The sequence below is a fragment of the Helicoverpa armigera genome, chromosome 25 (genome assembly GCF_030705265.1).
Source record: "Helicoverpa armigera isolate CAAS_96S chromosome 25, ASM3070526v1, whole genome shotgun sequence".
In the NCBI taxonomy this organism is placed as follows: Eukaryota; Metazoa; Arthropoda; class Insecta; order Lepidoptera; family Noctuidae; genus Helicoverpa; species Helicoverpa armigera.
The window spans coordinates 5,162,228-5,176,471 of NC_087144.1; the positions used below are offsets into that span (position 1 = coordinate 5,162,228).

At 38.2% G+C, this 14,244-nt stretch overlaps 2 protein-coding genes across 2 annotated transcripts in view; one reads left to right on the forward strand and one right to left on the reverse strand.

Annotated features, from left to right (window-relative positions):
- The first annotated feature begins 2,497 nt into the window (after nucleotides 1-2,497).
- The window catches only part of LOC110381814 (protein tyrosine phosphatase domain-containing protein 1), a 30,913-nt gene continuing 19,166 nt past the window's right edge, over nucleotides 2,498-14,244 (forward strand). The window contains exons 1-2 of the mRNA XM_049845650.2: nucleotides 2,498-2,652; nucleotides 13,459-13,638. Coding sequence (XP_049701607.1) covers nucleotides 2,510-2,652; nucleotides 13,459-13,638 — 323 coding nt within the window. The 5' untranslated portion in view covers nucleotides 2,498-2,509. The remainder of the gene's footprint in view (nucleotides 2,653-13,458; nucleotides 13,639-14,244) is intronic.
- LOC135118772 (NAD-dependent protein deacylase sirtuin-5, mitochondrial-like) lies at nucleotides 7,442-9,563 on the reverse strand. Its single transcript, XM_064041631.1, has 4 exons — nucleotides 9,104-9,563; nucleotides 8,561-8,755; nucleotides 7,963-8,122; nucleotides 7,442-7,652 (listed from the first exon to the last, which is right to left on the reverse strand). The coding sequence occupies exons 1-4, from the start codon at nucleotides 9,407-9,409 to the stop codon at nucleotides 7,447-7,449; spliced, it is 867 nt and encodes a 288-aa protein (XP_063897701.1). The 5' UTR covers nucleotides 9,410-9,563; the 3' UTR covers nucleotides 7,442-7,446.

The window sequence follows — 14,244 nt, forward strand, 5'->3', positions numbered from 1 at the left end:
ACCACGCGGCCATTTCCCTGTTTGCCGCGAACACGCGAAAATAACATTCGATATTTGAAATTTATTTTGTTGCATTTTTTTACTGGAAAAATGGTGATCACGCGAATATGATATTACTTACAGTGAAATTAATGTAGGTTTTATGAGTTGTAAAGTGGTTTTTAATTAGGAAAATAAATGATTAATTTTGAGTAAGCTTAATGACTAACAGAAAAATCGGAAAACACGGGACTAATCTTACTAATTCGAAATGGAATTTGAGTGAACAATATCCTTAAATAAAGGCTGCGTTCATTTTTAATATGTTCTATACTGAATTTATTTTATTGTAAAAAAAATTGTGATGCAATTAGGGATAACAGGATACAAATAATCAATATAAAAATCTGAATACATTACAAATCTTTACACTTCTATTTTTACGTAAATTAAATAATTCTATCATGATGTAACAATTAAGCTATGGCATTTAAAATTAATATAAACTGCATTTTAGAACTTTATAATGTGAAAATATATAAGATCGTTAGCATTACAGGTTTATGAGTACTCCGCCTAACTTCTTCCATCTGCGCCCCAGGGAATAAAATGTTTCCCTTATTTAATTATGTTCTGTTCTCAGCAGTCACACAGTTACAAGGATTCACAAGGATAGTTGCCAAAGAAGTCCAAAATAATTCAACCAAATGAGAAACTAAGTTGCATCAAGACTTATTTTCACTCGTACCATTTATTACAATAATTTCACGACGTCAATGTCATCACTGAAACTCCATACATGATTTATCGACATATTAATTAAAGATACATTTCAATCGATACCTGCTGACTAATTCACGTCAGCTGTTCGTTGTCGGCCATTATTTAAAATACAGGTGCACTCTATCATTATCTATGCTAACATTACAACTGTAGGCCAATTTCAATAAGTTTTCCGCCATGATTATAGACCGTGACTCTATGGAAATTTAAATTAGGTTGTATGTGGAATGCACCGAACTTTATTGTTTGTTTACGCGTAAATACGGGTTGTTAATGTATAACAAATATTGTTTTTTGGTCCAAGTTAGTCAAGTTGTTGGGCTTATTTATATTGGACCGAGATGTATAGTTACCGGCACGGATATTGAGCTCTCGGCGGAAGAGTGGGGATCGCTTTGCTCACCCGTACGCATAAGGCAATAAGGCAGTAAATCGCTTGTGCGCAGGTGAAGGTCAGGGCTCAATATCCGTGCCGATAACTGTAATCTATTAATATTGTCATATACTCATTTCATTGCAATTAAAGTAAAAAAAAAACGTTATTTTAGATGAAATTTCTTATATCAAGGTTAAATAAATCCTGGGAGTCGAAGTATGAGATAAAAGTGAAACTAGCTTGTAGTTATTTAAAGCTAGATAAATATCTGGGGATTAGCTTAGATTTACAAGTAGGTACCAGAGAAAAATTAAAAAGCTTTGCTCACAATAAAAAAATAGTTTCTATGATTAAATATTTTACGATGGTGCTAAACTATTATTTAAAATACTTAATTGAATTGTCAGAATGACTTTTACTTTTAAATTACAAGTTGATTGTCATTTGGGCGTTCACATTTCAACCTTTAAAAGTTTTATCTAGGATAAAAGGGTCGCTCAATATTTTATAGTTTTGCCTAAAACTAAGTTTGTAGGCGTTCGTGACTCGGTAGAATTTTACAGCAGACATAATAAAAACACACAATGTCATAAACTTTCAAGGCTTTTAAAAATAAAAGGTTGAAAATTATTTGGTTTACCTACATTTTACAACTCTTCTATCAGATACATTGATTTAATTTTAGATAAACTGTTTTATCAGCAGCACAGCCATAGGACTACCGTTGGTTGCTGAACATAGGCTTGACTTCCATTCGATAACGACCGGTTGTAAGCATCTTGCGTCCAGCGACCTTTATCAGATCATCTGGCCACTACTTTGGTGGATCTCTTGCGCTACGTGGCTAGGCCGTGGTGTCCATTCGAGGATCTTTAATCACTATCGGCTACTTCGACGTACTTATTGAATGTTGATCAATGCTGTGTTAGTAAAAATATATTACTTTCACTAATTACAGCTTCATTCATACAATACTCCATAAAAATAATAACACCCTAAAGACAAATTGTCTGTGTGTTGTCTGATTCGTGATTAATTTTAGTTGTAATTACTGTTGTAACAGGTAAAACTCACATTAACGACTGTCGGTCATTAAGGCTTTTCTAACAGAAAATAGTAAACAAGAAAGCTTTTAGTTGGCTTAACATTCCAACGTTATCTAAGCCAAATTAGGAATCAAACTGTGTAAGCTGGTGAACGCGCGGACACTTTTGTATCAGTAGTTCCAGGCCTTACCTAAAGGGTCATGTGAATCCATCCTATACCAGGATTATTTATTTTTTCTTAACTCAAAAAACAGCGCCTAAAATCCACTTAAGCAATCAATCAAATTAATAACTTAAATAAACTAATATGTGTTAAGAACTAAGAATGAACGGTGATGCGATAACGGAGTCTCCTAGACGCGCGCTTTGGGAGCGGCTGGGATGCGCTCGCGGCGTTTGTGCAAGATTGTGCAGACGGCGGGCGAGGGCGCGGGTAGCGCCTACGCATGGTGGAAGCAGTACTAACAGGTTAGTCATAATGTTATTTTTAACCTCAGTACATTTACCATATGTTATGTAGGTAGGTAGTAGCAGTTGCATATGATTTCGATCGAAGAGTCCTAGGTTAAAACAAAATATCAGTGTGATATTAAGTCAGACAGCTCAGTTGGAACATCAACCTGATCAATTCCATTCATGAATTGAAAACCCTATTCATGAATTGAATTGATTTCGGAATCCCGCCTTTCCACCCCCGAAATAGCTCGTGCAAAAACAATACTTCAAAATCGTTCACAACTTGGGAAATCTGAAAATCTGTAGTAGGTTACTGAACGATCTTCAATTCATTCAGAAGGTTAAAGTTCAATCATACAAACAGTAAACGCGTAGGTAGCAACAAATAAATATTTCCTTCGTTCCTAAATATCCTACATTGTATTTCCTATCGCCCTCTCCGATCTTAAATCTATACATATAATAAATCTGTAGAAAAGTAATTTTTGTACATTGAAGAAATTGACAAAAAAAATAGCCGGCATGTTAAAGGATAACTAACAGAACCCATTTCCATCATTTTTGTCATTTTTGTCTGTTTGTCTGTTTATCTGTTTGTTCGTTCGGGATTCACATAAAATCTACGAATTCAATGCAGACAATGCTTATATACAAAAAATCTACGTAACTTGGGGTATTACTTAGTTTTTGTTTCATCGAAATCGATTCACTCTATCAAAAGATATGATTAAATTTGTGAATTCAAGATGTAAAATATTACGACACGCAATCTGTTTGTCAAAACTGTACATTTGAATGTTGTACCTATATTAGTTGATCGGCCTATTATTAATCTTTACACAGAAAATCACACCTTTATGTAACTTCGGAAGAAAAAAAAATATGAAAATTTTGTTTAGCCAAGGTTAAAGTAGCTCCATCTGTGGTATCTATGGTAAATAAAATACATCAAATTTGTCAAAGGAGCGAGGTGGTAAATGACAATTAATTACCATACATTCTTTATAGAGGATTATTATTTCAACAGATGGAGTTGTGTATTTTCCGTAATTCACCATATTTTAACACGTAGTGTAATTTTTCGATAGGCATTTCAATAGTGTTTGTCAGTTTGCCGTACCACATCAAAATCCAACTTTAATTATTACCTTGATGAAAGGAAAATTAATAGTTCTCAGCCAAATTTAAAACGGTGCCATCTAAATTATTTTTTGAACATTATGTCAAAAATGATGACTTTAGTGCAACAATTAATTATCATTTAAAGTTACAGATGGAGTTCATATCAGGATTTTTCATACACATAGTTTAGCTTATCTTCCACCAATGTGGTGGCCTTAAAACAAATTACTTTGAGTGAGTAGTATTAAGTAGACCTTAATTATTTTTTCTGATGCAAAATATGTAAACTTAATCCTAGAAGAAAGGAAAATCTATCTCTCGCAAGCGCTGCTAAGCGTGAGGTAGGTAATGTAGGCTTCTGTAGCTTTAAAAACAAGCCCAGATACAAAGTGCAGATAAGAAATGGGAGCTTTCTCGATTTAATACCATACACACGTAAAATGCTTTATGCGTCTGGAAACGTACAAATTACGCGTCGCGTACCAGAGACATGCTTACTTTCAACTTCTGATCGCAAATACACTGTTCACGATTACGAACCAAGTCAAGTCTAAAAAAACACCTTTTATATAAAACTACGTTTGGTGTCATTCAATTACAAAGACAGAATTGTTCTCTGTTGCAAATCCTATCCACCTATATCCTATCCTAATCCAGCATGCATTGCAGGTGTGCATTGCACAAAAACCAATGGTATCCTATTAGAGAAGTCAAAAGAATCGGCCTGCCAACGTCAGCTTTTGCGCTAAGCAAGTGTTCTTAATAGTACCATCAGAATTACGTGCATCGTTGAATGAGGTGAATACATTTTCAGAAACCACAATAACAGTAGGAGCCAAAGCGTATTATCGCTTCATAGAGCTCTGATTGGCCCCGGGTGACCAACTCAGGTCTGATTTGTTCGTTCATCAGATCTTTGAAAGTGTTTCGGTGGATACTTACTGTCGTCCTGTTTACGTGTGACACAAAATATGGTATATAAACGTCCTCCGCAAGAGCAAAATTTTCCCGGTGTGCGGTAGTGACGCACAGTATACAACACTTCTGTTTCTTTTGATTTGCTGGCTCCACCGAGAAATGACAAATTGCGAACGTACATTTTGAAAATCTTGGCAAAACTGCAGGTTTCAAGTACGAACACATGAAGACATATGGACTCTCACAGATACGTACATTTTGCCTATTCGTGAACTACTTAATGCAAACATTTCGGTGGAGTCCCTCCCGGTTTAGACCTCCCCCACATTAGGCGTGCGCGATCCTCGGGCGTGTGAGTAGCGCGTGCGTCGCGAGCACGCTGCGTGAGCATCGCATTTTGCTGCCCTGCGGCATTTGCAGCGCGCTCGACTTGACGTTTAACTGCTAAGGCGTTTAGCGGGCAGCGGGGATAGCGGGCGAAGGGGTAAGAACGCAACTCGAGCGCCGCGTGCTCCGCGAGCGCGTCGCGAGCGCGTCGCTTGCACTCTTTACACATGCCGCAGGGCAGCAAAACGCGACTTTCACGCAGCGTGCTCGCGACGCCCGCGCTACTCACACGCCCGAGGATCGCGCACGCCTAATGTGGGGTCAGCCTTACCATAGTGAGTAAGTGAAACTATCCTACCCTATGCGCCTGCTGATGATGATGACTCATTTTATCATCCATCCAGCTATTCCCCAACTATGTTGGTGTTGGGCTTCCAGTCACCGAATCTGTTTGAGTACCAATATTTTGCTTGGAGCGACTACCTATCTACCTATCTTCAATCCAGTCAACTACACAAGATGATATCCATGGTAAGACTGACAGACTTTGTGGCTTCTGATTAGTCACAGCAGCTGCAGAAAATGTACAAATGACAGCTTTGTCAGACTTAAAGCATAAAGACATAGATTATAGCTGTTTCCTGTGAAAATTACTTACGCACTATACGTAATAATTTTCCAAATTGGCTGACTAGATCCAGAGATTTCCACAACGTCACAAACTTTACTTCTTTTCTTTAGATAAATGGTCACATCCACAACACAACCTTGATCAATGAATCTATGCGACTGCTAAGTGCTAATAATTATACTGTCACGTGAAAGAATGCACCTACGGGATAAGTAGTATTTTGACTATTCTATATTGCCCACGCAGACGAAGTTGCGGGCAACAGCTAGTACCAAAATAAATGACATTTCAACATCACCATAAAATCACCATTAATTATAATTCTGATAGCTTTTACAATTTATTTATAAAGTTCATGCTAATGGTGACCATTATTTACTCCTTTTAAAATGCTAAATACACACGCATTGCTTTCGCCCCTTGCTTTGCTTGCATTTTAAATATATTTATTGGCATATAAAACTTCATGGGATTTCTATGGTAAAATCATTTTTGAAAGCGTAGGTTTTCATATTTATTGCCTCTAGGTAAGTAAGTACATACTTAATTTATTTTATGACGCTTTTAGGTAAGTACTAATTACTTTGACGTATTTTGTGGTATTAAAGTATGGTAAATAAGTTGTCTGTTGTTTCTTTCTACATACCTAGCAAAATAATACATATTTTCCTTGTAACATTGCATATAACATCTTTGCACAATGACTAATATGTATTTTCAATCATTCTAAGTTATCTCAGACTCACATTGTAAATTAAAAAAAAAACTTACTAAGTAGTAACACCGAATAGTAGGAGGTACTTAGTTCAGTACCTACTTATACTAAAATACACATGCGTTATGATCGCAACTCATCTACTTTTAGTACATAGAGCATGTTCAGTTAGAGAGCTGTCTTGGCATCAACTCACAAATCTGTACTGAACAGTTCAATTAATATAAAAAACCAAAAAAAACTAATATTTTCCTACTACGTTGGGATCGTCTTCAGTTTTACAGGGACCGACTGCGGACTGCCTATTTGACCTCCTCAACCCAGTGGGTAACTGGGTTGAGGAGGTCAACCTAATATCCCAAGGTAATTCTGCTAATACTGTTTGTCAGACTTTCTGGCTTCTGACTACTACCAAAGCTGTTCCGTTGTTGAGATATTGTTATAGTGCTTTCTGAAACACGGAACACGGAAAAAATCAAACTCTGCTCACCTATAAAAATAAACAAACATTAAGAACCAAACATAAACAGTAGAACTGCACAGTGTTCCGTGCAAGGCTGTCGTGACCAAATTGTTCTAATTCCGGATATTACAGGCTTACCCGGACGTGAGGTTGACCAGTGTGCGCACTGGAGTACGAACTGTGCTTCACTTTACATAATTGCTACTGTTTCCCAGAAGAAAGCTTGCGTACGATAAGAATATTACATGAATTATTATCGCTGGTTTTTTTTTTTCGAAGAATTGGAGAAAATACTTTAGTCAAAGTTTTATTTTTATTTACCTACAGGGCCGAGTCGACCCCAAAATCTAAGTAGGTTATGATCACGAATAGTTTAACTATGTGTAGGTATGCACATTGCTAGCCGTTTTCCCGCGGTTTCACAAAAGTCCCATGGGAAGTAATGGCCGTAATAAAAATATAGCTCGGAAAGAGTGTAGCTTTCCAATATGCATGTAGAAAGAATTTTTCAAATCGGTTCAGAAGTTGCGAAGCCTTTAGGGTACAAACAAACAAAAAACATTTCCTCTTTATTCTATAAGTACCTATCTAAAGCTAAATAAAAATCCATATGTAGGTAAAACATAAGTTTTAATCGCTTAAAGCTTGTGGTAAAGTCGTTGCTGAAGGTCCTTGGAAGTAAAAGTCGAACTTCGGCGTGCCCGGGCTAGGCTCAATGTTAAACTCAGCTACTATGGATCCGGAGGCAGACATGACAGTAGGAAAAGCGGCAGCAGGGTACACGATAGACGATGTTCCAACAACTAGACACACGTTGCATTGCGATATCGCTATATCTGTGAGAAAAGACATAGTATTAGGGAAAGGTATCCAAAATATTGACATGTTTATGAAGAGGTTCTGCCAGCGGTTTCACCCACGTTCGTGGAAACCGAGTACCGTGGAAAAAATTGCAAATAACCTTCTTCGATACATAGGCTATCTAATATTGAAAGAATTTCAAATCCGACTACTTAGTATAGGTGAGATTAGCCGTGTTCAAACCACGCTACCGAAAATAATGTTATTTCTGTTGTGAGATTCAAACAGACAAACGAACTCTTCAGTGATTTATATTCGTAGGTATAGGATAGACTAAGTAATCACCAGTTTTTTCCAAAGTTTTCGGATCCAAAAATTCTCCAAACCAGACAATATGTGGTCTCAGTAAGCCACCACAGTCAGGCTTCTTACAATGAGGCAGGTCCTTTTCTTTTATGTCGGAAGTAAGTTTGTCGGAGTTTGGAGAACCGGTGCCTGCTAGTGCCTGAATCAAAACGAATATTAATTAAGTAACGGAAGCAACTAAGACATTGCCGGTCTCACCTGTAACGCGATCCAATCATGATAAAATAGAGCACATAGAACCCGCAAAATACGAAGACAAATTACAGTTTTCATCTGGCTATGGGTGTGTATGTAGATACGTAGGGACACATGCGAATGAATGATATCGCTTAGTTAGGCTTAGTTTTTTCGTGAGAAATCAAATGACACCCGTTGTGGGTGTATTGGGAGGACTATCAGACTTTTACTGACTTAAATTAATCTGTTCCTTCTGGAGACCTTTGTACACAATGACCGCGGTAACTCTTTCCAACAATCCCGTAGCCATAGCTTAAACTTCCTGATCAACATTTTCAGGCAGACCCTTTGAATTTTTTTAGAAATCTATATTTATTAAAACCATAAAAAAATTACAAACCGCACATATCGGACTATCAGTGTTCACCAGCACTTCATTGCACTTAGTACAGCGTGTCTTAAACAGATTGCCATGCAGTTCTATAATATTCTTAGTGCCAGCTCTCGCATGTAAACCATCCACGTTCTGCGTTATTACGGTCACTTTCTTATCTGAGGCGTGTCTTGCTTCGTAACTTGCTATGGCTATGTGCCCCTAAAACCTTTAACTTTTATTGCAATCTGCTGGTAAGAAAATAAGGATAAACTAAATACAGATGAATTATCTCTCCAAAGACGGTGATCCTTACTTGTATGCGTAAACTTTAACTCAGGAGTGTTAAGTAGTAGTCATGCAAATACTATGTGCATCTATTTTTACACACACAGATACATAAAGATCACCAGCTTGCATGGGATAAATCACCAGTTATACACTTATACCTAATCCTTCTCCGTGTGAGAGGAGGCCTGTGCCCAGCAGTGGGATGATAAAAAGGCTATAACAGTAACAGTATACCTAATCGACCGAAAGATTTCTGCCTACAAGCAAGAAAAAGCATACCGCATTTGGTTTCGCCTTCAAAACCAACTCCCGCCTATAATGATAGAACTCCCAAACCAGTCCTGGATCTTCTCTAAAAGCTGAAGGGTTAGCAAGAAGAGTTGCGTCAAGCTTCCTCCACAATCCACCAGGCCCTCTAAACGTTGGGACTCCAGATTCAGCACTTATGCCCGCACCAGTTAATACCACGACTTGTTTGGCAGCTTTCAATAAATGTTTTAGTTTAGCGAAGTCACTTGATTGTTTTTTAGAACAGAATTTGAGGAAAGCAGAAGTTTTGTTATGTCTACCAATAAATATTATCATAATTTACATCACCTACATTGAAAATAAGAGTTGTTGACATCGAACAGTTTTATATTATATTGACGGTGTTTTAAGATCATCTATAAATGTATCATGCTATAAATATAGTAACAAAAATAGATAGGCATCTATACAAAATAAATATTGATTATATGCACTGTTGATAAAATGACATTCCAATTGTTGCAAATGTAAAATTTCGTGTCAAAGAAGAATCAAAAAAGGTTAAATAGGTACTCTATAATTTTTCAAAGTACTTACAACCACACAAGTAAATTAGGACCTTTTCAACTTATGAATTCAGATCAGGTTTTTTAAATATTAATGTATCATCATCAGCCTATCGCAGTCCACTGCTGGACATAGGCCTCTCCAAGTGCACGCCACTGAGATCTATTTTCGGCTTCTCGCATCCAGCTCCTGCCAGCCGTCTTGCGCAAGTCATCACTCCACCGTGCCTGAGGACGTCCTACACTACGTTTGCCGAGGCGTGGTCTCCACTCTAGAACTCGTTTACCCCAACGGTTATCGGTTCTTCGGCTGATATGGCTAATATTAATATATAGTTAGCGCCTTTAGACAAGAGCATAGTTTGTATTTGTGAGCTTGCAACAATTTGCAAGAAATATCTCGTAGATAATTAGACAGTGGTGATGAACTGAAGGATAATAAACTAAAATAAAACAGTGAGTCCATCCCCTCAAGCTAGACCCTTCACAAATTCACCACCAACTACTTAATACATAATACCCTTTCATTAACTTACTTAATATTTAACGTTCGTTTTTCTCGTCACATTAATGAGGCGGTCTTGCGTGACACCTCGGCCGTGCTACCTCTGTATATCATGGTGCACGCACCACGAAATATGGCTTATATAGGTTACTATTGTTTTTATGGGCTTCCGACCTGTGGGTAAGGTTATTTTGTAAATAGGTTATTGTGTTATTGCCTCCTTGGACTGGAATGGGGAGTGAACTAAGTTTGATTTTGTAAAAAATTGGGTTATATCTCCAGAAAGCTCCAAAAAACGTATAGCTATCACTTATCTAGGACTTTTTTTCTGATACATAGGAATAATATGAATTTTATTAATACTAGCTTTTCCTGGCGGTTTCACCCGGAAATCGTCAAATTGTAAATCAAAATCTTCATCTCGTAGGGAAAGTGTAGCTTCCCAACAGTGAAAATAATCCAAATCAAATTATTCTAGACGTTTTGGAACCTTTTGGGTAGAAATAAACAAACAAAATGTTAACTCTTTATTACATTAGTACAAATATCTAAAATATTACATAATGTAGGTACTTAAATATAATATTTAAAAATAAATTCCCCATGATGGACAAGGTAAACTGACCTTCGCTATTTCTAACTCGCCCATAGATGATAATATAAAAGTAACACCTGAACAAACAAATCAATGGCTATACTTATCTAAACCATAATCTAAACCAAACAGTCATTATTCGATTATCTTCAGAATATTCTAGTCAAGTTAACTAATGTGATTTTCATTTAAAAATAGGTGGCCACCCATATCGGGCACAGGGTCCAAGGTACTGGTGGTTAGAGTCCCAGAGACAGAAACCTCCTCACAATAGGTACGCGCCGTATCAAGGAGTACGGCCTTCTGAATCAGTCCCTTGATCCAGCCGCCCAACGAGAGCCTCCTGAGGTGTTGGTCGAGGCTCTTGGCTATTAGACCATTGGCCGTAACGACAATCGGCACAATTATTATTGTTAAAGTTTTCCTAGTAATAGAGCGTTTTTCTATGGAAGTTGAACGAAACGAAGCCACGTGTAATAAAGTAGTTTAAGTTTTGTTAAGACATGCTCTGAAATTAACCAGCCAGCATAGTTATAGTGCTTGATTGCTGGTCAAATACTTTTATGAATTACAGCTACTAATTACTAACTGTGTTATCAAAGCGACAACGAGGTCTATGAATATATGGCAAGATGTGTTATATGATGTACTTAGGTCTTATATGGCTATATTTACTAATTTACTAATATGATAAAGAGGAAACATTTTTTTATTGTACCCCCTATGGCTCCGAAAATACTGAACCGATATGATATATTGTTTTACTGTTGGGAAGCTAGACTATCCCCAACTCATAGTAGCCCGAGAAACGAAGGCTATATTTTTCCGGCAACAGCTAGTCGTTTATATATCAAACGTGTAATTTTGCAAGCAAAACACAAACAAGAAAAGATTGGCACCCTTCAAATACCTAATGGTTAACGAACTCCAATAGTTTTTCATAGAAGCAAAACTGAAATCGTTAGAATGTCATTGCCTACTCCTGGCCCCATTAGTGGTAATGCCTGACCTTCACCGCCAAGCAGAGCGTCAGCATATCTATCGTTAATGTGTGTATATAATTTGGGAAATAGAATATATATTATTTAGCTTTGCGTGTAGGGGATAGGTTGTCAAATGAGTTATTATTTCGATGTCCAAAAATAAGAGGCAAGTATTTAAGACTTCTAAGTTTTTATTGTTTTAAGCTGTAGGTAGGAGATAAGCCTCCCAAGCTACTGTTCAGTAGGAATGTATAGCAGTGATGAATGACAAAAGATAGGCAGAATGTAGGAAAATCACATGAATATGATCAAATGTTCCTAAGGAACCTATCAAACAAGTTAGGTAAGTAGGTATATGTGATTTTTAAATCTTGAACCTCACTGAACACAAGAGATGACCTGATTTTTTTACGAAATTGACAAGGTTACAAACACTCATGCTTTATGAACAGTAAATTGTGTCCAGCATACTGACAACGAATAAAAATGTTATAATTCTAATCACATATATTATACTAATATTAAAATACCGCCCTTAAAAATCTACATACGCTTTAGGTGCTGACTCTCCCATTGTTGGGTGGTTCATTTGTTTATTTTTACAGTGCTAAGGGTGACATTATATAGCCTACAAGCAGTCCTCAATGGGTCGCCCGATAAGCGACACGTTTATAATATAAAATGTCGAAACCACTCGAAAAGGAACGGAGGAAGTCAAGCATTAATTTTATTAATTTTCGAAGATTCCATTTTTTAGACAGGTAAATAGTTTTGTAGTAGGTAAAGTGGGAAATGCCGAACTTTATGGAAATATTAAAATATTATGAAAAGTGTGTAATCATCTTTTAAAGTGTTAAAATTTTGAAGTTCAGTGTAATATAACATACATGTTGTTTGTCTTCCAACAAATTAACGTGCCTTATTTCAAGCAAGCAGAGTGTTTCAAGAGCAAATAAAGAAATTATTTTTTACAAAAACATTAAAAATAATAGTTACATCTTTACAAGATTACATTCATAATAAGTATATTTACGTAATGTTTTGAAATTTGTCATAATGCCAAGCTTTACTTTTCACGATCTGGCCCGCTACACAGAGCTTTCTCGTAGCAACACGTAGCAATGTAGCAATCTCGTAACCACCTCGTAGCAGGCGCGATGAAATAAATACTTAATTATTTGGTTTGGGATTTCAAAAGTTTTTGACTGTTCTTAATATGTACATTCGTAAACGAAATTATGTATTTGATTCATTATATATTTCCATTATAATTGTTTCCGAAAAGTTTCTCATCCTTGAAATCGGTTCATTACTTTCGGAGTCTTTCGTAAACAATCATAAAACCACTCCTATATAATGTGAAATATCATGTAGTTTAGATGAAGCTATTTTATATCCTCATTCTCATACTCTACACATACTATAGATAGAGTCTATTCTATCTATGGTACTTATTATAAAGCTGAAGAGTTTGTTTGTTTGCTTGCCTGAAAGCGCTAATCTCAGAAACTACTGGACCAATTTGTAAAAATTATTTCAATGTTACATAACCCATTTATAGGAACAGCTATAAGCTACTTTTTATCCGGGTTCGTGCAGAGTTTCTCAAGGGATGTGGTTGAAACCGCTGGCAGAAACTTGTTTGTGAATAAATGACTTTTATCTACAGCGCACACTGATTCTTATACACGTTTGACATGAAGTGTTCTAAATCGAATTCTCCCTATTGTCCGCAGGAGTCGTGAATCCCGTCGGCGCATCAACCACCCCCCCTCCGCGCTGTACAGCGTGGTGGGAGAGAAGCTGCGCGTGGGCACGCCGCGCGCGCTGCAGTGCGCGTTATTCTGCGGCGGCCCGCGCTGCCGGTATGAGCTGCCGCAGCCGGGCACTGCCATACAGGGGCTTTATTCTGACTGGTGAGCATCAACCACCCCCCCTCGGCACTCTACAGCGTGGTGGGAGAGAAGCTGCGCGTGAGCACGCCGCGCGCGCTGCAGTGCGCGTTATTCTGCGGCGGCCCGCGCTGCCGGTATGAGGTGCCGCAGCCGGGCACCGCGATACAGGGGCTTTATTCTGACTGGTGAGCATCAACCACCCCCCCTCCGCGCTGTACAGCGTGGTGGGAGAGAAGCTGCGCGGGCACGCCGCGCGCGCTGCGCGTTATTCTGCGGCGGCCCGCGCTGCCGGTATGAGCTGCCGCAGCCGGGCACTGCCATACAGGGGCTTTATTCTGACTGGTGAGCATCAACCACCCCCCCTCCGCGCTGTACAGCGTGGTGGGAGAGAAGCTGCGCGTGGGCACGCCGCGCGCGCTGCAGTGCGCGTTATTCTGCGGCGGCCCGCGCTGCCGGTATGAGCTGCCGCAGCCGGGCACCGCGATACAGGGGCTTTATTCTGACTGTTGAGCATTTTGGGAAAATGGAGACCGAAGAAGTATCATCGACACACGTCGAACCGATTATAGAGAATGTATAGGAGTAAAGTTGACAGCTGTCAAGAATTTAAGAGTGGGGAGAAAATAA